At 43.5% G+C, this 20,870-nt stretch overlaps 1 protein-coding gene across 3 annotated transcripts in view; it reads right to left on the bottom strand.

Annotated features, from left to right (window-relative positions):
• CNBD2 (cyclic nucleotide binding domain containing 2) overlaps positions 1-17,802 on the bottom strand; it is a 57,296-nt gene extending 39,494 nt beyond the window's left edge. The window contains exons 1-4 of one of the 3 annotated variants that reach the window (XM_072800820.1): positions 17,785-17,802; positions 11,052-11,131; positions 3,374-3,511; positions 730-783 (exon numbers count right to left, since the gene is read on the bottom strand). In XM_072800820.1, coding sequence (XP_072656921.1) covers positions 730-783; positions 3,374-3,493 — 174 coding nt within the window. In that variant the 5' untranslated portion in view covers positions 3,494-3,511; positions 11,052-11,131; positions 17,785-17,802. Of the gene's footprint in view, positions 1-729; positions 784-3,373; positions 3,512-7,163; positions 7,434-11,051; positions 11,132-17,784 lie in introns of those variants that run through there. The other 2 variants (XM_072800818.1, XM_072800819.1) reach the window with 2 other exon arrangements.
• Positions 17,803-20,870: the final 3,068 nt, after the last annotated feature.

Raw genomic sequence — 20,870 nt, 5'->3', positions numbered from 1 at the left:
TCCCAGGTAAGTTTCCTCACCTTAACTCTTACTTAGCTCCTTAAGGGCAGGTGGGGATGTTATATTACCTAGAATCACCACAACCAGACACAGATCTAAGCCTAGAGCTGGTAAGAGCTCAAGTCTTTCCTATACAAGGTAGGCCCTTTTAAAAATATAAATTAAATTTTAATTTAGTATCCAAGATTTGGTGGAAAGAAGCCAGGAAGATAACAATTCTTAAAATTCAGAGAACAAGTCACACAGTCCAAAGCCTCACCCAGATATGAAGCATTTCTTTGCCAGAATGGCTGATACCCACAAAGGGGGTGCCTGCCCAGTGTCTGTCAGAGGGCTTGGGGCACAGCCAGAATTCACACACAGGCCAGGCCTTTCCCCCCCACCCTGATTGTTTCTTCTGTGTCTGGAACTCTCACCACCTCTACTTTGAGTTTTGCTGTTTTTCCACGGGTCCAAGTACAGGAGTTCTCCCTGCCGGTTCTGCTCAGCTATAAGGCGACAGTGGGTTCAACGGGGTTCACAGCCTTGGAATGTCAGGACTGGAATCTTGGGATCACTGAGGTCGGCTATTTCACACATGAGGAAATCAAGTGGCTAGCTCAGGGTGACACAGTGGGTTGGCACCAGAACCTGGACTGGACCCAGCTGTCCCGATACCCAGCCCCATGCCTCTTCCAGGCCATGGTGCAGAAAGAACATTCTCAGCAGCAAGGTCAGAGTTATGCATACCTCCTCTGCGACGAAGTCCATGGTATCAAATGTGATTCGGCCTCGCTTCCTTTTCTGGGGGAGAAAAAAAGAGAAATTGAGGAGAAGAAAGAGAATCAGCAAGACTGCTACTAGAATTTTGCACTGAAACCCTCCTGTGCCCCCAGTGCTCACCCGTGGTAGGCGGAAGCCATGGGAACCCTCCTACCCACTGGAACCTCTCATGTCCACCTCTGCTCGAAAGCCCCAGCTCAGCCCCAGACTCAGACCCAGTGTGGACAGCGTGTCATTGTGGAAACAGAAATGCGGTGGGGGGAGGGGAGTAATAAAGAGAGGAAGGATGGAGAGAGAAAAGGAAGAGGGGAAAGAGGCAAACAAATGAGGAAGTGGAGAGGGACAGAGAGGGAAAAAACAGAGACACCAACGAAGCCAGCCTTCCCTAAGCGCCTATCAGGAGCCAGGCACACGCCTCCTCTTCCTTTCTTACTCTATTTCACCCTGAGGACAAAGCAGGTATTGCTGAGCCCCCTTCTGGACTCCACAGGGGGTTAAGGAATCTGCCCGAGGATCACACACTGAGGAAACAGTCCTCTCCTAGAGCGTGTCCAGAAGAAAGCAGCGCAAAAGGTCTTAGGGATGAACTAATCCAACTCTATCTCCTAACGGTTGCAGGGGGGATGAAGAAATAGTCGAAGAGGCAGAGAAAAGGGGGAAGATCTGTAGGAGGAGGCAGGGGAAAGGAAAGAGACAAACAAGGCCCTGACCCCCATCTGGCCCAAACCTGGACCCACGCCCCATCTCTCTAGGTATACCTCAGGTCCTCCCCACCCCAGTGCCCCATTTATAGTTTATGTACCTGTGTCGTGCTTTTCAAGAAGGCCAGTGATAGAAAGCATGGTGCTCAGAAAGATGCGGATTCACAAGGTCTAATGAAAAGTGGCCCACGGTTCTCTCTACCTGACCCAACACTCCAGCCCCCTAGCTCTCTGCCCAGTAGCCACATGACTCCCCTTTGGCTGCTCTCAAGAGGCTTCTGCTCTGCTCAAGTCCACTCTGCCCAGGCACTGTCATTCAGTCTTAGCCTCACACATCCCTGATGACAAGTCTGATTTGGGTCTTCCAAGTACCCAGGCAGCCCAAGGCTTCTGGCAACCAAAGACTCCTGATAAATAGCACCCCTGGGCCCATGGCTTTACCACTGCATGACAACAACCTGAGTCAGAACATCCTTCCTGACAGCAAACCTCCATCTCTCAGGTTCCAATTCTTCCACTCCATCGCTTCCCAAGTCATGGTCCAACCATAGGGCAGAATCTGGCTGCAGAGTTCATTTGGTTTGGCCAGCATAGTGTCTTTAAATATATGAATTTGAGGGATGCCTGGGTGGCTCAGTGGTTGAGTGTCTGCCTTCAGCTCAGGTTGTGATCCTGGGGTCCTGGGATCGAGTCCCACATCAGGCTCCCTGCATGGAGCCTGCTTCTTCCTCTGCCTGTGTCTCTGCCTCTCTCATGAATAAATAAAATCTTTAAATATATATATATATATATATATATATATATATGAATATGAATGTCTTTGGATGGGCCATGCTCTTCTTTTCTGCTGACCCACAGGCCCCTACTCCCTGCTACATCTTTAACTCAGCCACATGCACACAGTTACACTTGCTGGCTCCTTAGTGACCCACCTAAGACAGCCTTTTTTTTCACCCATCAGCACCACCCATACTCTTTCCTCCTTCAGAAACCATTTGGGGCAATTTCTTGGAGTGAATTGCTAGGTGCAATTGGAAGGCAGGGCTGAATCTAGTCACTCCTGGCACAACAGAAAAATAAGCAGGGTTTGTCAGAGATTGGGAGAAACTTTGTGGGCCTGAATAGTAATGAAGATGCCTTTGGGAATCCAGAACAGGTTAACAGAATGGTGAGCAACTTTTCTGAGCTTAAAAAGGGTATATGATCTACTACTGAAATAAAATATTTGAAACAGAGACCTTCTAGAAAATCTAGAAAGCATGGTCTCCAGAGTAAGCAGGGCCTTGCACGTGTTCCTTTGTTTAAGCGGGGGGACAGGAAAGAAGGTTGAGAAGATGAACAGTGATGGGCATTCAGAAAACCCTGACTCTAAGGAGACTTCTGGATTTCTCTGGCTCTTTTGATCCCTGTTGGAATGACGATGGCTTCTTCTCTACTCCTGGTGTTTCTTTCTACTCAGAGGGAATTGTGCTGATAGAACACTACTAGCCCTTCTCCTTCCACATTGAGAAGGAGTGACATAAACTCCTTGGTGACTTTGGAAGGAAAAACTGGGTGAGATCATTCCTTCTCTGTCCCTGTGAGATCACATTCTGCTCTGTCCTCCTTTGCTGTGAATTTAGGGCAGGAGGGTCTGCTCCCACAGTGGAGGCCTGCCTTGGTCCAGCACTGTCCACGACACATGTAAGGCTATCTGATTCTGGGGTTTAGTCTTAGGTCATCCTTGCACTTGATGATACAAATAATCTTCTCCAATAAAAGTGTCATCATTAACAAAAGTGGCAGTTGGGTCTCCCATCTGCTTTACCCTTTGTCTTCTCTCTGTTGGTTCAGAATATGGATTGGGGAGTGAGGTGCTATTTATCAGACCCCCTTAAGCCCTCACAATCGTGCTAAGGCCAGCTGCTTACATCCCAGAAGGAAAAGATAGGGTGCTTTCTATGAGAGGTCTCGATGATCTGATATTCCCGGAATCCCCTGAGGCCCTGGCGGAACATTTTACACACTCGAATCATCACGATGATATCCATGGTGAGCTGGTACAGTCCCTGTGGAAACAAAACAAATAAGATCAGTAGAAACCATCTGTTTTCAGCAGCCACCAGCAGGCTAAATAGCACTGATAAAGTGAAATGGGATGGAATTAAATGCAGGGGTATGCTGGAGCCATGGTTCCACTTTTGAGGGAGTCTTCAAGCCTGCTGAAATTGTGTTGGTAGCCTGAAAATGGCCACAGCTGGGACTATTTATGCCACACAAACTGGCAACTGCTACAAACCTCCCTCCCCAGGAGCTGGTGGGTAAAACTTTGTCCAGCACCGCTCTAGTTAAATAGCAAGTCCTTTACTTTGGTCCAGAAAACAGCAAAAGTGACAGCAGGCAGCAAGGGGGAGATGCAAAAAGCCTGGATTTTGGAATCAGATGGATCTGAGGGAAGAACAGTCGAGCAGATGCAACATTGTGGCCTTGGAAGACAGAAGAAGGGGCCATAAGCCAAGGGATGTGAGTGGTCTCTAGAAGCTAGAGAAGTCCAGGAAATGAGATTCTTCCCTAGACCCTCAGGAAAGGATTGCAGCCCTGCTGACACCTGGATTTTAGCCCAGGGAGACCTGTTCCAGACTTTTAGCCTACATAAGATAATATGATTTGTCTTAAGCCACTAAATTATGTGATATGTTATAGCAGCAATAGGAAACTAATATAACCACTCACCCAAGCTAGGCCATCTGATCCCAGGCAACCTTTGAGCCTGGGAATTTGGAATTGAAACTGAGAACAAATCAGTCTCTATCCCAGTATGAATTTGGGAGCAAGGGTAGTCACCCTCTGCCTGCCAAGTAAATACAGGGGATAGGGAAACAAGCTCAACAACAAAGAGATAAATCCAGAATGCGAAACAATCTACAAGTCAACTAACCCAGTTTCTTAAAAGACAGGCAAATAAATGCAAAGCATGAACCTCTGGATCCTGATTCATAATTGCAAGCTGAAAAGGCCACTATTGGGCAGCCCCGGTGGCGCAGCGGTTTGGCGCCGCCTGTGGCCGGGCGTGTGATCCTGGAGACCTGGGATCGAGTCCTGCGTCGGGCTCCCTGCATGGAGCCTGCTTCTCCCTCTGCCTGTGTCTATGCATCTCTCTCTCTCTGTGTCTCTCATGAATAAATAAATAAAATCTTAAAAAAAAAAAAAAGAAAAAGGCCACTATTTAGGGACAAATAAGGAAATGAATATGCCTGGAGATTAGATGATATTAGGGATATTACGTTAATTTTCTCACTATTATAGTGATGTTGTAATTATGTCCTTATTTTTAAGAAACATCATAAGAGGGCAGCCCTGGTGGCTCAACGGTTTAGCGCTGCCTGCAGCCCAGGGCGTGATCCTGGAGACCCAGGATCGAGTCCCACGATGGGGCTCCCTGCATGGAGCCTGCTTCTCCCTCTGCCTGTGTCTCTGCCTCTCTCCCTCTCTGTGTCTCTCATGAATAAACAAATAAAATCTTAAAAAAAAAAAAAGAAGCATCATAAGAAACGTAACTTACTCTCAAATGATTCAACAAGCACACACACAAATATGTAAAGCCAACATGGCCAAATGCTAACTGTTAGACCTAAGGGGTGATCATTATATTTCAACTTCAATGTTTTAAAATTTCCATAACAAAACAAGCACAAAAGCTAAAAACATTTATTTTTTTTAACTTCTGTTAACAAGGACATCAAAGACAAAATGAAAAGGCAAACTGAAGACTGGAAGAATACATTTGCCATACACAAAATCAACAAAGGATTCCTATCCAAAATTACAAAACATAATTATTACGAAAAGCTACTATCGGGGCACCTGGGTGGCTCAGTTGGTTAAGTATCTCCCTTCGACTCAAGTCGTGATCCCAGGGTCCTGGGATTGAGCCCTGGGTCGGACTCCCTGCTCAGTGGGGAGCCTGCTTCTCCCTCTCCCTCTGACCCTCCTCCCTGCTTGTGCTCTCTCTCTGTCTCAAATAAATTTTTTTAAAAAACAAACCAAAAAAAACCCTACTTTCCAATTTTTTTATTTTAAAAATTCTGCAAATCAAAGCAAAAAATACAAATAACTCAAAAGAAAAAAATAAGCAAAGGATATAAACAGGTAACTCAAAGGGAAAATGCAAACCACCTATAAATAACAAAAAGATTCTGCACATCAGTAGAGATAATGGAAACGTAAATTCAAGTGGCAAGAGACCATTTTACATTTATTGGATTCAGGGGGGGGAAAAAAGAAGACATTTCCCAGAGGAAAAGCTAAAAATAATTGAAATGTCCATCAGTAGGGGAAAGTATCACCGCATTACAGTATAGTCCTGGACTGAACATAGCACTAGAGCCATGCATGTCAGTGTGGGTAAAGATCACACGATTTTGAGTGGAAAAAAGGTTGGAAAGGGATGCCACTTAGGACATCATTAAAAAAATGTGCTACATACTATGTTGCTTATAAATACTTATATATATAATAAACTTTTTAAATCTAGGGGGGTACCTCGGTGGCTCAGTGGTTGAGCATCCCCGCATCAGGCTCCCCGTGGGGAGCCTCTTCTCCCTCTGCCTATGTCTCTGCCTCTCTCTCTGTCTCTCATGAATAAATAAATAAAATCTCTAAAAAAATTTTTTTAATCTAAAGAGGTAGGGTACATATTAACCTCAGGAAAGTGGTTCCCAGTGAGGAGGAGGGGAATGGGATGATGAGGAGCTTCACCAGTAACTGTAATATTTTCTTTAAAAATATTTATATCTGGGGACACCTGGGTGGCTCAGTGGTTGAGTGTCTGCCTTTGGCTCAAGGTGTGATCCCAGAGTCCTGGGATTGAGTCCCACATCAGGCTCCCCTTGAGGAGCCTGCTTCTCCCTCTGCCTTTGTCTCTGCCTTTCTCTCTGTGTCTCTCATGAATAAATAAATAAAATCTTTAAAAAAAATTTGTATCTGAAGGAAGTACAGGGAAAGGCTTTTTAAAAAAAATTTTTTTTAAACTAAAAAAAAAAATTTTTTTTTATTTATTTATGATAGTCACACACAAGAGAGAGAGAGAGGCAGAGACACAGGCAGAGGGAGAAGCAGGATCCATGCACAGGGAGCCCAACGTGGGATTCGATCCCGGGTCTCCAGGATCGCGCCCTGGGCCAAAGGCAGGCGCCAAACCGCTGCGCCACCCAGGGATCCCCAGGGAAAGGCTTTATTAATAAAATTAATACTTACTAAATAACCACTTTTCCACCAGGAACTATTCTAAGCCCTTTATAGGTATTGACTCATTTAATCCTCAACAGTAAATCAGTGCAATAGATACTAATACTACAATCACTCTTTACAGAGGGGAAAATAGGCACAGCAAATCAAGTAAGTTGCCTAATACTAATATTAGCCATATGACTAATAGGTGATGGGGATTTGAATCCAGAGTCCATAAGTTCAGCCTGTCACTCTATCCTGCTGCCAGGCCTATTCTCTCTGGATCTCAAAACAGTAGGAAGGGTGAGTACAGAGCAGTTCTTAGGGGCTCAGAGTGTACCCTGTGACATGCCCAGTGTAAAGAGGATAGCAGTCTACACTGAAGTCTTTCTGAAGCCTAACCTGGAACTTTATCCTCTGCGTCATGCTGTGATTCCAAAAGAGACAGTGTAGGCCCCCCTATTACACCTGCCCGTCTTTTCCTCAAAATACCTGTCTGTGCAATCTTTCACTCTTTCCTCCCAGAACCCTTGACTCTCCTCACCAGTTCCTTCTTCAGGATCTGCCACGAATAAGACACCATATATCTCCTCATGGTTCTTGAGCTGGCAAATGGCACAATTAACCCCTTTGCCTTTCAAGTGTAGGATCACAAATCCTTCCCAAAGAATCCACTTGTATTAAGAAACAAATAACTTCCCTCAGTGGCAAGGTAGGAGTTCCTCTCCACTCCTCATACCCTACCAATAGCTTCTAGAAGCCTTGTTCTGAGAAAAATCTCATTCTCAGAATCTCCTTATATCACAATGGAAGATTCTGGAAGAGAAGGCAGCGGGAAGGAACTGGAATCCAGGAGTCTAACGTCTAAAATATATTGAGAACTCATAGAACTTATTATCTTAGTTAATCCTCACAACTACCACAAGGGGAGGGTCCTTACAACTACTCCATACAGACTGAGGCTTCAAGTAGCTAACTGAATGCCAGTCATAGGACCATTTAAGGAAAGTAAGAGGCTCTTGGGCTGGGGGCAGGAGCACCAAACACCTCAGCCGAGAGGGCTCTCTGAGGCTTAGAACTCGGAGGCTTAGAACCCTGTTGTATGACACAGTCCCGTAAATCTTGTTATATTAGTAGATCAGGAACTCTCAGAAAAATCAGAAGTCCTCAGCTAAATGGAGTGCCAAATGATGAAAGGAAATCTGGTGACTAGAACTCAATGACCCTGAGGCCCTTCCAAAGGAGAAAAGAAAATAGGATCTAAAGTATGGCTGTCTACTAGATTAAAGATGGCAGTTGATGGTCGCAGTTTGCTCTTGTATACGAGAATCCTCAATAAAAAACTACGACTTCAAGTATGCCTGATTTGCCATTCCTATCCAGCAAGGCCCATCTGCCAACGCTCTCCCAGCTGACAGCCAAATGGAAAGACGCTGAATGCAGTAAAGACAGCCTGACAGCGGGGAAGACCCAAGATCCAAATGACTAAATTCAAAGGCCAGCACTCATAGAGTGAGACACTAATCACTTACAGAGATGAGAAGAGATAGAATTGTTTTGTTTTGTTTTTTTTCCCTCCCCTGCCAAGAGAAAAGATACAAGGAACTCAGGGAGAAACAGAGTAAGAGAATGTTTCAGAGAAAAAGAGAGAGAAGCAGTGTGGAGTTTTTGCCTTCTCTACCACAACCCTGATCTTAAGGAAGGAAATACAAAAGTTTAGGGAGTTTCTGAAACAAACTCTTGGGGGTGAGGAAGACAAGATAGATGGTGGGAGGTGGTTACAGACAGGGAGGTATCCAACCAGTCCTCTGAGCTGCCTGAGATGCAAGTGACCTGGAGAGGATCCAGACTAATAAGGGGCATCGGAGGATGTCAGTAAGTAGGGCCAAGACCCTGACAAGACCCTGAAAGTAGACATTCCCAACTTTACCTCTTGCCAGCAGTAATTGTATAATTTCCTGGGGAATTGGATTGGTGTTGGGGAGAAAGGGGCAGGAGGTTTGGAAAACTCTGAACTGGCCTACGATGAGTCAATCAGCCTGAAATTATATCCTCTCAAAATTACTGGATTGGATCTCAAGTTACTTGAAGACACATCTAAATTAAGTTGTCTCTTAGGAGGCAGGGTGGAGACCCAGAGGCAGACAGATATTAAAGTCAGGTCTAGAAATTAAGAAAGAGTCATTTCTGGGGTGCCTGGGTGGCTCAGTCAGTTAAGTGTCTCTGCCTTTGGCTCAAGTCGTGATCCTGGAGTTCTGGGATCAAGTCCTGCGTCAGGCTTCCTACCCCACAGGGAGCCTGCTTCTCCCTCTGCCTCTGCCTCTTTATCTCTTATGAATAAATAAATAAAATCTTTAAAAAGAAAAAAAAAGAAAGTGTCATTTCTGTTGCAGTTTATAATCTTAAGATTGAACCGTTGTGGAGCAGAATGCCAGAAAGGGAATTTGTCCTATTCTTACGTGATAGTGGGTAAATCACTTAACCATACTGGGCCTCACTTTCCTCCTTTTAAAACTGAGTTAGACTCAATTCCACAAATAATTTATTTTCTTTTCCTTTTTTTAAGGATTTATTTATTTATTTAGAGAGAAACCATGAGCAGGGGGAGAGAAAGAAGGGGAGAGAGAGAGAATCTCAAGCAGACTCCCTGCTGAGCAACTGGGTGGGGGGGACTTGCTGAGATCATGACCTGAGCCAAATCAAGAGTCAGACACTTAACTGACTGAGCCACCCAGGTGCCCCAAACAATTTCTTTTCAAGATAAGATCCTTATTGTTTTGCTAATTATAATAGTTATGCAACTAATATTTATAGAACTCCAACTACATGCAAGGTATGAAAAGGTGAATAAGACATGGTTTCTGCTCACAAGGAGTTCATAATATGGTGGCGATGGAAACCACAGTCAACAGAAAAAGTTGCACTAAAATTAAGCTATAAACATAAATGAAGAAAAGGGAGAGACTGATTGGAGAGCACGAGATGTGGCTGGAATATGAGATACCCAGGAGGCAGGAAGTGAGGGTATGCAGGCAGAGGTCACAAACCAGCCACCCGTGGAGCAAATTGAGTTTTTAGACTGTTTTATTTGACCCACATGGTGTTCTGATTAAAATATTGTTAAAACTTAACTTGGTTATGTTTAGTTGGGGAGTGGGCTCACTAATTCACCAAAATCCTCACCTCACAGAACCATGTAACCTGCCAGGCATGCTATCTACTTGCAACTCTCAGTATAGGATCTATATGGCCTCTTTCAGACCTAAAATTCTTTGACTATATAATCAATGGTTGCAAAATTGTGGCCCACAGACCATATATAGCCTGTTGGCATGCTTCAACTTTTTTTTTTTAAAAGATTTTATTATTTATTCATGAGAGACACACAGAGAGAGAGGCAGAGAGAGAGAAGCAGGCCCCATGCAGGGAGCGCAACACGGGACTCAATCCCAGGTCTCCAGGATCACACCCTGGTCCCAAGGTGGCGCTAAACCACTGGGCCACCGGGGCTGCCCCATTCCAACAGTTTAAAAAAATATGTTTTTTAATTAGTTAGGGCAACTGGCTGGCTCAGTCAGTAGAGCATGCAACTCTTGATCTTGAGTCTGTGAGTTCACACTCCCTGTTGAGTGTAGAGATTAGTTAAAAATCAAAAAAATCTTTAAAACATTTTTTAATTAGCTGTCAACACTTAAATACTAGAATTTTATGGGCAGTTTTCTTTTTTTTTTTTTTAAGATTTTTATTTATTTATTTGTGAGAGAGATACACACACAGAGAGAGGCAGAGACACAGGTAGAGGGAGAAGCAGGCCTCCTGCAAGGAGCCGGATGCAGGACTTGATCCTGGATCTCGGGATCACGACCTGAGCTTAAGGCAGATGCTCAACTGCTGAGCCACCCAGGTGTCCCTATGGGCAGTTTTCTAGGAAAACATAATTCACCAAAGTGACCCTGATATAAGCCATCTAAATGGACTACTTTTTGTAGAAGAAATAAAGGAAATTGTAGAAGAGCTCTCTCACCACCTCTACCATCACTGAGAAAGAAAATAGTACCAGGTTCTGAAGAGAAAGCTAGAGATTCATGAGTATTGTCTTTAAAATCCTAAATATAAGCAGATAGAATTCAATAGTACATTTAAAAATAACATTACTGGAGAGCACCGGGGGAGGGGGGGGGCAGTCTGCTAAGTGGTTGACTCCTGGTTTTGGCTCAGGTTGTGATCTCTGGGTTGGGGATCGAACCCCACCTTGGCTCTGCACTCAATGTGGAGTCGGCTTGGGTTTCTCTCTCCCTCTCCCTCTGGTCCTCCTCCTTACCCCTGTTCTGTCTCTCAAATAAATAAATCCTAAAAAATATAATAACATCATTGTGGTACCTCTTTGGCTCAGTCAGTGGAGCATGTGACTCTTGATCTTGGGATTGCAGGTTTGAGCTCCACATTGGGTGTAGAGATTACTTTAAAATAAGAGAAAAAAATCTTTAAAAAAAGGAAAAAAAATAATCTTGAAGCTCCTGGCTGACTCAGTCAGAAAAGCATGCGACTACTGATCTTGGAGTGGTGAATTTGAGCCCCACACTGGGTGTACAGATTACTTAAACAAACAAACTTTTTTTTTTCTTAAATTAAAAACTTTTGAGACAGCCGGGTGGCTCAGTGGTTGAGCATCTGCCTTCGCTCCAGGCATGATCCCAGGATCCGGGGATCAAGTCCTGCACTGGGCTCCTTGCAGGAGGCCTGCTTCTCCCTCTGCCTGTGTCTCTGCATCTCTCTGTGTCTCTCATGAATAAATAAATAAATAAAATCTTTTTAAAAAAATTAAAAACTTTTTTTTGAGAGGGCACGTTAATGAACATGTCACTCTTGGAGACAACTGGGGCTCCAGACAACTGGGGGTCCAGTGCTGGGACCTTAGTAATACTGCGCTGAGCATGCCTCAAAGCTATCCCATTGGTTAAGGGCTACCCCTGGAGGCATTCACTTGCTTTTCTGGACTAAGCAACCCAGTGGCCAGAGAAAGCCCTCAGTGAAGGTACTTAGAGTAGGAAGCTGCCTGGTTAGCCTGTGCAGAAATGACAAGCCAGAGGATTAAAGCCCACAGTAAATGCCTGGGGCTGCATGTTGTGGGACAGCTGGCAGAGTTGCAAATTATCCCAAAAAGGTGGTACATTTGAAGGCAGAACCAATAGCACCTTCTGCGGAACATTGGGATTGTAAGGGCTGGGCTCGGAGAGCTTCCATGGTATCCTTGGCACCAAGGAGAAGCAGAGCACAAGAGCTGACCAGGGAAAACACACAGACTGCCATTCTTGCAGCCCTGCAGCTGCCAAGCTCCATCTGCCAGGACAGGAAAGAGCTAAACCAATTTGGTCACACAGAACCTTTGTCAGAAGGAGCTTTGCTGATGACCCTAAGAGGCTTCCTGTCAGTCTGGAATTCTACTCTAGTCCCTTCTCCATGCACACTTCCAACAAAGAGCTGGTCCAGAAAGAACTCACTTCATTTAAAGGGGATTCATAATAAAAAATAAACAGCACCAGACCCATATATTACAGAAAAGCGGGGGAAGGAGGCAGGGAACCAGAAAAACAAATGGCAGATGAAAGGCGTTCACCAGAAAAAAAAAAAAATTAACACGAAACAGATGATAATCATGAACCACAAAGAACTCAAAGGGCTTAATACATTTTAAAACTAGAGTTCAAAGCAAAGATGCAAAAGTTCAAAGAGATGATGAAGCAACTGTAGGAGATGGCATTGGCAAAGCTCAGGAAAGAAGTATTTTTGTTTTTGTTTAAAAAAAAAAACCTCAGAACTGAAGATTATTTCAGAAACATCAAAAAGGAAGTTATCCCTGCTGAATACAGAGGTCAGGACTGCAAAAAGCAAGTGAGGGAATTGTCAATGAGCACTTAAAAAGGAACCAAGAAATGAAACAACTAACAGGTATGGAAATACAGAGGGAGAGAGAGTGGGAGGGTTGAGTACATGGCTTTCTTCAACTCTTAAAGGTGTAAATCTTTTTTTAAAAAAAAGATTTTATAAAAAAAAAAAAGATTTTATTTTTAAGTAATCTCTACACCCAATGGGGGGCTTGAACCTACAACCTCAAGATCAAGAGTCACATGCTCTACCGACTGAACAAGCCAGGCACCCTTATAGCTGTAAGTCTTAAGACACATTTTAAATCTGGTAAACCAAAATGTATAAGCCTATTTAAAGATATAAAGGGAACTACAATAATAATTAAAACTAGATAGAAAAGAAGAAAAAAAGGAGAATTATAACAATTACTTTTCCGACTTTTGAATTTTGTACTAGGCATATTTACATATATAGCTTGCCTGTTAAAACGAATGCATCAATTTTTATTTATTTAATTTTTAAAGATTTTTATTTATTCATGAAAGACACAGAGAGAGAGAGGCAGAGATATAGGCAGAGGGAGAAGCAGGCTCCCTGCGGGGACCTCGATTTGGGACTTGATCCCAGGACCTGAGGATCACACCCTGAGCCAAAGGCAGAGGTTCAACCACTGAGCCACCCAGGTGCCTCTGAATGCATCAATTTTTAAGAAATTAAACAAAATCAATGCAGTGCAATAAGCGACACAGCTACTAGTAGAACACCACAATAAAAAGAGATTCATTGAAAACTAGAAGCTAGAAGGCTTGCAATTCAATAGAAATAAATGAAAGGAGAAAATGACAAAAGGATTTTAAAGTACCCAGGCTTCTGAACTTACATTGGTTTATCAAGAACAATAATTAGTAATAACTGAGTTAATAAACGTAATCCACTAAAGTACCCTAGACCAGTTATCTGCAGCTTATCAAGACATCAAAAGATAAAAGACCTTTACCCCATGATCAAACACACTTGATAAAATAGGTTAGCAAAAAGAAATTAAGAAAGTCAGTAGAGAGACCAGAGTAAGCTTCTTAGACTTTATAATAAAAGATTAGGGGTACCTGGGTGGCTTGGTAGTTGACCATCTGCCTTTGGCTCAGGTCATGATCCGGGGTCCTAGGATTGAGTCCCACATTAAGCTCCCTGTGGGGAGCCTGCTTCTCCTTCTGCCTATGTCTCTGCCTCTCTTTCTGTGTCTCTCATGAGTAAATAAATAAAATCTTTAAAAACCAGATTAAAATACACACACAACAGGAACATCCTGGGGCCCTTGTATCCAAACCACCTCATTAGGTGACACTGCTTTCTCTTCACCATGATCACAGCTGGCCTACTAGAATGATGCACATAGTGTCTGGTGAGTGTAATTGAAATTATAAGATTACTAAATCTGTTGAAAATATGAATGTCCTGTGTAAAATTTTCTATTTAACATCTCACATGGAGAAAATAATGCAAAATAACAACTGCTGGCAAGGATGGGGAGAAACTGGAACCCAAGTGCATTGCTGGTGGGAATATAAAATGGTGGAACCACTGTGGAAAACAGTATGGTAGTTGCTCAAAAAATTAAACATAGCATTACCATATGATCCAACAATTCTACTTCTGGGTATATACTCAGAGGAATTAACAGCAGAGACTCAATAACTGTATAACAATGTTCATAGCAGTATTATTTACAATAGTCAAAATGTAGGAAACCCAAATGTCCATTAACACATGAATAAGCAGAATGTGCTACATACATATAATGGAATACTAGCCTTAAGAAGGAAGGAAATTCTGATACATGCTATAATGTTGATGAAACTTGAAAACATTATGCTAAGAAGACAGACACAAAAGGACAAATATCGTAGGATTCCATTTATATGAGGTTCCTACAAGAGTCAAATTCACAGAGACAGAAAATACAACGGTGCTCACTAGGGGCTGGGAAGAGGGGTGAATAGGGAGTTTGGCTCAGGTCATGATCCTGGGGCCCTGAGATTGAGTCCCATTTCAGGCTCACCATAAGCAGCCTGCTTCTCCCTCTGCCTCTGCGTGTCTCTCGTGAATAAATAAAATCTTAAAAAAAAAAGTATTGGTGTGAATCATGCATTTCAATAGAGACAGATGTAGAAATAGATATATAAATAAATATACGATTAAAATAACAAAAATTCAACTGAGTAAACTTGAAGATCTAATTGGCTTTATCAAACAATTCATAAACCATGTAACACCTCATCTTGCAAACAGAGATACTCTGAAGTTATGCAAAATGGAAGGCTTTCATAGAGAGGAGTGTGGGACAAGGAGCTTCTAGCAAAGGAAACATGAAGGTTCATTCGAGGAAAGTAAGAGGATAATGGCTGGCTCACTGGCTGAACCACACCACTTTCCATTGGCTGGGCTTGCTGGGCCACAAGAATATCTTCCTTTGGTGGGGGTGGGGGTGGGGTGGGGAAGTAGTGATGTAATAACGCCTTCCTGTTGGAGATGCAAGGTATCTCTCCTCCTCTTTGGGGTAACTGGCTATGAGTGGTTGGGTGAGAGCTCCCCCTACAAGCCTTCCCAAGTCCCAACTTTAGTTGAGGTTTCCCTTGCTAACTTTCCCTCCCTCTGTTCAAGAGGGAGTCTAGGAGCTGGGATTATCCCAACAGCATGAACAAACCCAGTGCCCAAATCTTGGTTTCTAAACACCATTCTCCACTAAAAGAAATGATTTTTTTTTTTGTTTTTTGTTTTTCTGGAGAAATGGCCGATTCCAGAGCTGGGATAGGGAAGGTACAACATGTGCTGAAAAGTACAGAAAATTTCAAAAAATTATGGGGACATGTCAAAAGGACATAGAAGGCAGCCAAAAGGTGTTCCCATTGGTCCAATATAGGGTAATTTGGGCATTAGAATAAATAATGAATTCCAGTGGCAACCAAGAGGCAGTAACCCCGTTACAGCCTCTCTCTCCCATCTATTATAACTAAAAACTTTGGACAAAACACAATTTGAGACTCTTACAAATAAATAATGGCGGGAAATCCCTGGGTGGCTCAGCGGTTTAGCGCCTGCCTTCGGCGCTGGGCATGATCCTGGAGTCCCGGGATCAGGTCCCACATCGGGCTCCCTGCATGGAGCCTGCTTCTGCCTCTGCCTGTGTCTCTGCCTCTCTCCCTCTCTCTGTGTGTCTCTCATGAATAAATAAATAAAATCTTTAAAAAAACAAACAAACAAATAAATAAATAAGTAAAGGCAAGTGTACTGGGTTTTGGGGGTGGGTAGTAAAAACAAAAAAACCAGCCCAATGTGGGTGAATTTCCTGGTTTAATGAAGTCACAGGATACAAGTCATTAGACAAAAATCAATTTTATTTTTATATACTATTGAACAACTAGAAACTGAAAAATTTTAAATAATACCATTTATAGTAGCACTAAAAACATGAAATACTTAGGTATAAATATAATATGTGCAGATTCTGTATACTGAAAATGATAAAACATTGATGGAAGAAATTAAAGAACATCTAAATAATACCAGACCTGGTACCAGTTCCTTTACACATATTTCCTCTTTGACTCTTCAGAACCATTCTGTGTCATACTTACTACCCCCAGGCTCAGAGTCTGACTTATCCAAGGCCATATGATAAAAGAATTCATAGCAGCTTCATTTTGGAATAGCCCCAAATTGGAAATAACTCAAATGTCCTTCAACCAGTGACTGGATAAGCAAACCATGGTATAGCCACATCATGGATTATTACTCAGCAATAAAAATGAACGTTTTATTAGAATATGAAACAACCTAGATGAATCTCCAGGGCATTACTCTGCATGAAGAAAGCCAGTCCCAAATGGTTACACACTGTACAATTCCATTTATATAACATTTTTGAAATGACAACATTATAGAGATGGAGAACAGATTAGTGGTTGCCTGTGGCTAGAGATGGGGGGTAGGGGAGAGGGGTAGGTGTAATTATAAAACGGTAGCAGGAGAGACTGTGAGAACTAGACCCCAAGACCTGACCTTTACTGCCTACCTGCTTGTACTCACCAACTTTTGTCCCACATTTTTCCTTAAGCTCTTCTTTCCAGCTTATCTCTTTAATTCAGGCAAAAGACCCAATGGTCATAGCATCCTGTGATGGAAACTGCCTGGATAAAGAGCAGTAGCTGGCCTAGACCCCCCAGATCAGTTTCAATTCAACCCCTGACTCACATGTGTGCAGATGGGCCATGGAGTGACCAGCTGTTACCTTTCCCTCATTATAATACTAAAATCTCCACTCAAGGAGGAGCATGAACCTCATTTACATAATATACGATGCACATTATTGGCATGTTTCCTTAAGGTGCATGCACAACTTTATGCCCACCTCTACATATGATGACAAGGACCTCTTATCTAAATATTCATCCTAACCCTAAATAAAAGGAATTAATTCACCCTTGCTCAAAGAGTCACAGCTTTGGAAGTTATTACCCATGATCTCACTTGCTGCAAATGCAGTTTACCCGTGAGAGCATTCTATGTGGTGTAGTTTCTATCTGTGATTCACTAAGGATCAAAATCACTTTAGTTCAGTTACAGGATCATAGTGGTCATCAAACATTTCTAGATATTGATTGTGGTACAGTTGTATGAATCTACACATGTGATAAAATTGCATAGGCCTATACACATACATAAATAAGTGCTTATAAAACTGGTATAATGTGAACAAACTCTGTGGATTGTATCATTGTCAACTTCCCAGTGTTGACATTATACTGTGGTTGTATAAGATGTCACCACTGCAGAAAACTGGGTGAAGTATGCATGAGACCTCTCTGTATAATTTTTGTAACTTTCTATGAAGCCATAACTATTTCCAAATAAAAAGGCTTAAAAAAAATATCCAGGCTTCTATACCACAACCCCCAACAGTATGCCATCAAAAGACACCGAAGTCTCTCTGAAAGAGTATGGGAATCACATTAGAGCTCCCCTTCAGAGATGAAACCTCTACTTACCACTTTTTCTTGATTCAATATTTACTGAGAGTCCAACTGGGAATCAGGCCTTATATTGGAAGCTAAGTGATAGGAGATGCATGATTTATGACACCTTCTCAAGTGAGCTCCCAACCTAGTTGCTAATGAAAAGACCTAATATGATAAGAACATCGGACTACTACAAGTCCGAAGAATTCTGTCCTTGTGGAACCACTTACTAGGTTTTTTAGTTTGGACCAATCCATTTCCTCTTGGTGCGCTGACTTCTTAATCTGCAAAATTTGGGAGAATGAAATACATATAAATAAATGTATTTTAAACTAAACCTGGGTCCTGTGAGTAGGTTCAAGGATATCTGGAAATCACCTAAAATTATATGCATAAATATGTAGAATAATTCCAGATGAGGTATTGTTTTCAGATTCTGGGCATTTGCTCACCCATACAGTTTAGAATAACTGCATTTAACTTTTATATTTAATATATGGTCCCTTCCATTCTAACATTCCACAATTCTAATAGACCTCCAAGATCTATTTCTAATATTCCATGATTCTAATAGGGATGCAAGAAATGGGACTAGAGATCTAACATTCTGAGATTCCATGGACTGCAAGAGTTCATTCCCTTTCCCAAAAGAACAAGGGTTCAATTTTTCAACATGGGATTCTAGACAGTCTATGATTTAACTTCCAAATGACCTTCCAAACTCAGCTTTCATCCCTTTCCCATACCCTGGCCACGCCCCCAGGTGTAGACTGCAGTTTCCACAAAGTTTTGCTCCCATTCACTCTGTGCTTTGGCACAGGCAATGCCTTCTACCTGGAATGCCCTAAATCTCCCTTTTTCTTCTTGAGTCTCAGCTTAAAGTTCTCCTCCCCGCCCCCAGTAAAAATCTTCCATGACCCTTCATCCTTGCAGCAAGGTTTGATGTGCTCCCTTAAGCCCAGATTTCTGACTGCCTGTCACCATCCAGGGAATAGGACTGTTGGTTCACTCAGGGCAGTGAATCAAAATGCCAAGAGGCGAGGCAAAGGAAGTAAAGGTTTGAAGCTAGTAGGTATAACAAACTCTAGACTCCTGTTTTCCCATCTCTGGAAATAAAGAAAAATATCAGATCTAAGGAAAACAATCTGAGAGGAACAGTAAATGTAAACAGCATTCTGTTTAAGAGACAAAAGGGAGTGGTGGGGATTGAGGCCATTTGAAACAGAGCATCTTGTCCAAAAGAAGGAGACTCTACTCAGTTCCAGCTAATTGTTGATTGGCAGGAATGTGGGTGGGTCCATCCAATGTGGTCAGCTCATCTACTTTTTCAAGAGAAGCTGGAAATCCAGATTTGCACATGTGAAATCTCCCAATTTTAAGTGCCAATAACTAAAAAATATTCAAGACCCATTGCAATGACTTTCAGGGTTTTCAGGCTATGAAAAATGTTCTGTGAGAATCCATTTCTACCTATCCAAGAGAGCATATCCTATTAAGAAGGCAAGTTTTATATCAGGGCTGCTGGTGTATTGCAAGTTGTTAAACAGACCCACTCCTTCTGCACAAAGCTCAGACAAAACCTTTCATATGGGTCCCCTGTCTCTCTCTCTCTCTTTGGGTCTTAGCTTCCCTATCTACCAATGGCAGTATAAAGCATAATTGTGAGTCAGCTGTCAAGAGGTACGAGGTTTCATCTGTATCATCTCGCTGAACTCTCCTAACTTCTGAGGTAAATTGTATTATCTCCACATTTTACAGCTCTAAAAAAAAAACCTGCCACTCAGAGATAGCAGTTTATCGAATGAAGACAACAGCAAACATATTTTTAAAAAAAACCCTTTCCTTCAAAGGGCTTTACTGCTTTAATCCTCTCAACAAGTCTGGCCTAAGGCAAATAAACCCTGAAATGGGGAGTCCACCAAGGCAGCCTGACTCCAAAGCGGTAGCACCGTGTTGCTTAACAGGAACATAATGCAAACCATACATATAAATTTTTCTAGTAGCCACACTTGAAAAGTAAAATGACACAGGTTAGGGATCCCTGGATGGCTCAGCGGTTTAGCGCCTGCCTTTGGCCCAGGGCCCGATCCTGGAGTCTCAGGATCGAGTCCCACGTCAGGCTCCTGGCATGGAGCCTGCTTCTCCCTCCTCCTGTGTCTCTGCCCCTCTCTCTCTTTCTCTCTCTCTCTCTATCATAAATAAATAAATCTTTAAAAAAAAATGACACAGGTTAATTTTAATAATAGACTTTATTTGACCCGACACATGTAAAATATTACCAATCTAACATGTAATCAATATAAAAGACATTGAGATCTATTACCGGTTGTACCAAAGCTTGGGTATATTTTACATTACAGCACATCCCCATTCCGACTAGCCACATTTCAAAGGGCTCAGTAAGCCCACGGAGCTAGCGGCCGCCATACGGCACAGGGCATTTAGAGTCTAATTTTAATGTTAAAAGCAGAACCCAAAGAGGCACCTGTCCCTTGGTTTCAAAGGACGCGGCCCAAATAACAATGGCACACAGCTGTTGAGCATATACTTTGTGCCATGGGAGAGGCGAGTCTTACTGTGTCTGTTGAGGACCTTCACACGTTAGATTTTGTCATTCTCGAAACGAGGCGAGTGCCCCTGCTTATCTCCTTTGACAGAAAGAGGACTTCCCCGGAGCCCGACCTCGTCCCGCCGTCCCGCCCCAGCGAAGCCGTGGCTCGCCACCGTCCCAGTCAGGGGCCAGGAAGGAGGCGCGCACGCAGCGGGACGTGCAGATCACCTGCGGCCCGGAGCGGGCAAAGTGGGCGAAGACCCCTCGGCGCTCCTTCTCCTCCAGCTCTTCTTCCTGCTCCTCTTCCTCCTCTTCTTCTTCCTCACCCTCCTCGGACTCGGACTCGGACTCCGATTCCTCGAACCGGTCCTGGAAGGGAGCATACTGAAGAGGAGCCCAGGGCTCGCTTAGATAGGCCCGCCCCCGCCCCCGCCCCCGCCCCCGCGCCCCGGCCACAGCCGCCCCCTGACGCGGCTCGCTAACGCGAGGGGGCGCCGCTACCGGGAGCGGGCATTCGGCTTCCGGGCGCTCTGGCGCCGAGCTCATCATAGAAGCTAATGGAGACTTCCGCTTCCGGCGCGCTCAGGCCCTGTCCCGGTGCAGGTAAGCTTGGTCTGCTGTCGGCCCGCCCCCGTCCGCCGCCCGGGAGGCCCCGCGGGCTCTGCCCTAACGCGCTGAACGCCTCCCTCCTCAGCCGGCCCGTGCGCAGACGCAGTGCTGAGCCCACAGCTGCGGGACAAAGAGTGACGTCCAGAGCTTGGAGTC

Source organism: Canis lupus, chromosome 26, assembly GCF_048164855.1.
Source record: "Canis lupus baileyi chromosome 26, mCanLup2.hap1, whole genome shotgun sequence".
Taxonomy (NCBI): Eukaryota; Metazoa; Chordata; class Mammalia; order Carnivora; family Canidae; genus Canis; species Canis lupus.
Note: the sequence above shows the minus strand (reverse complement) of the source record. Positions and strands in the feature narration are given on the sequence as shown.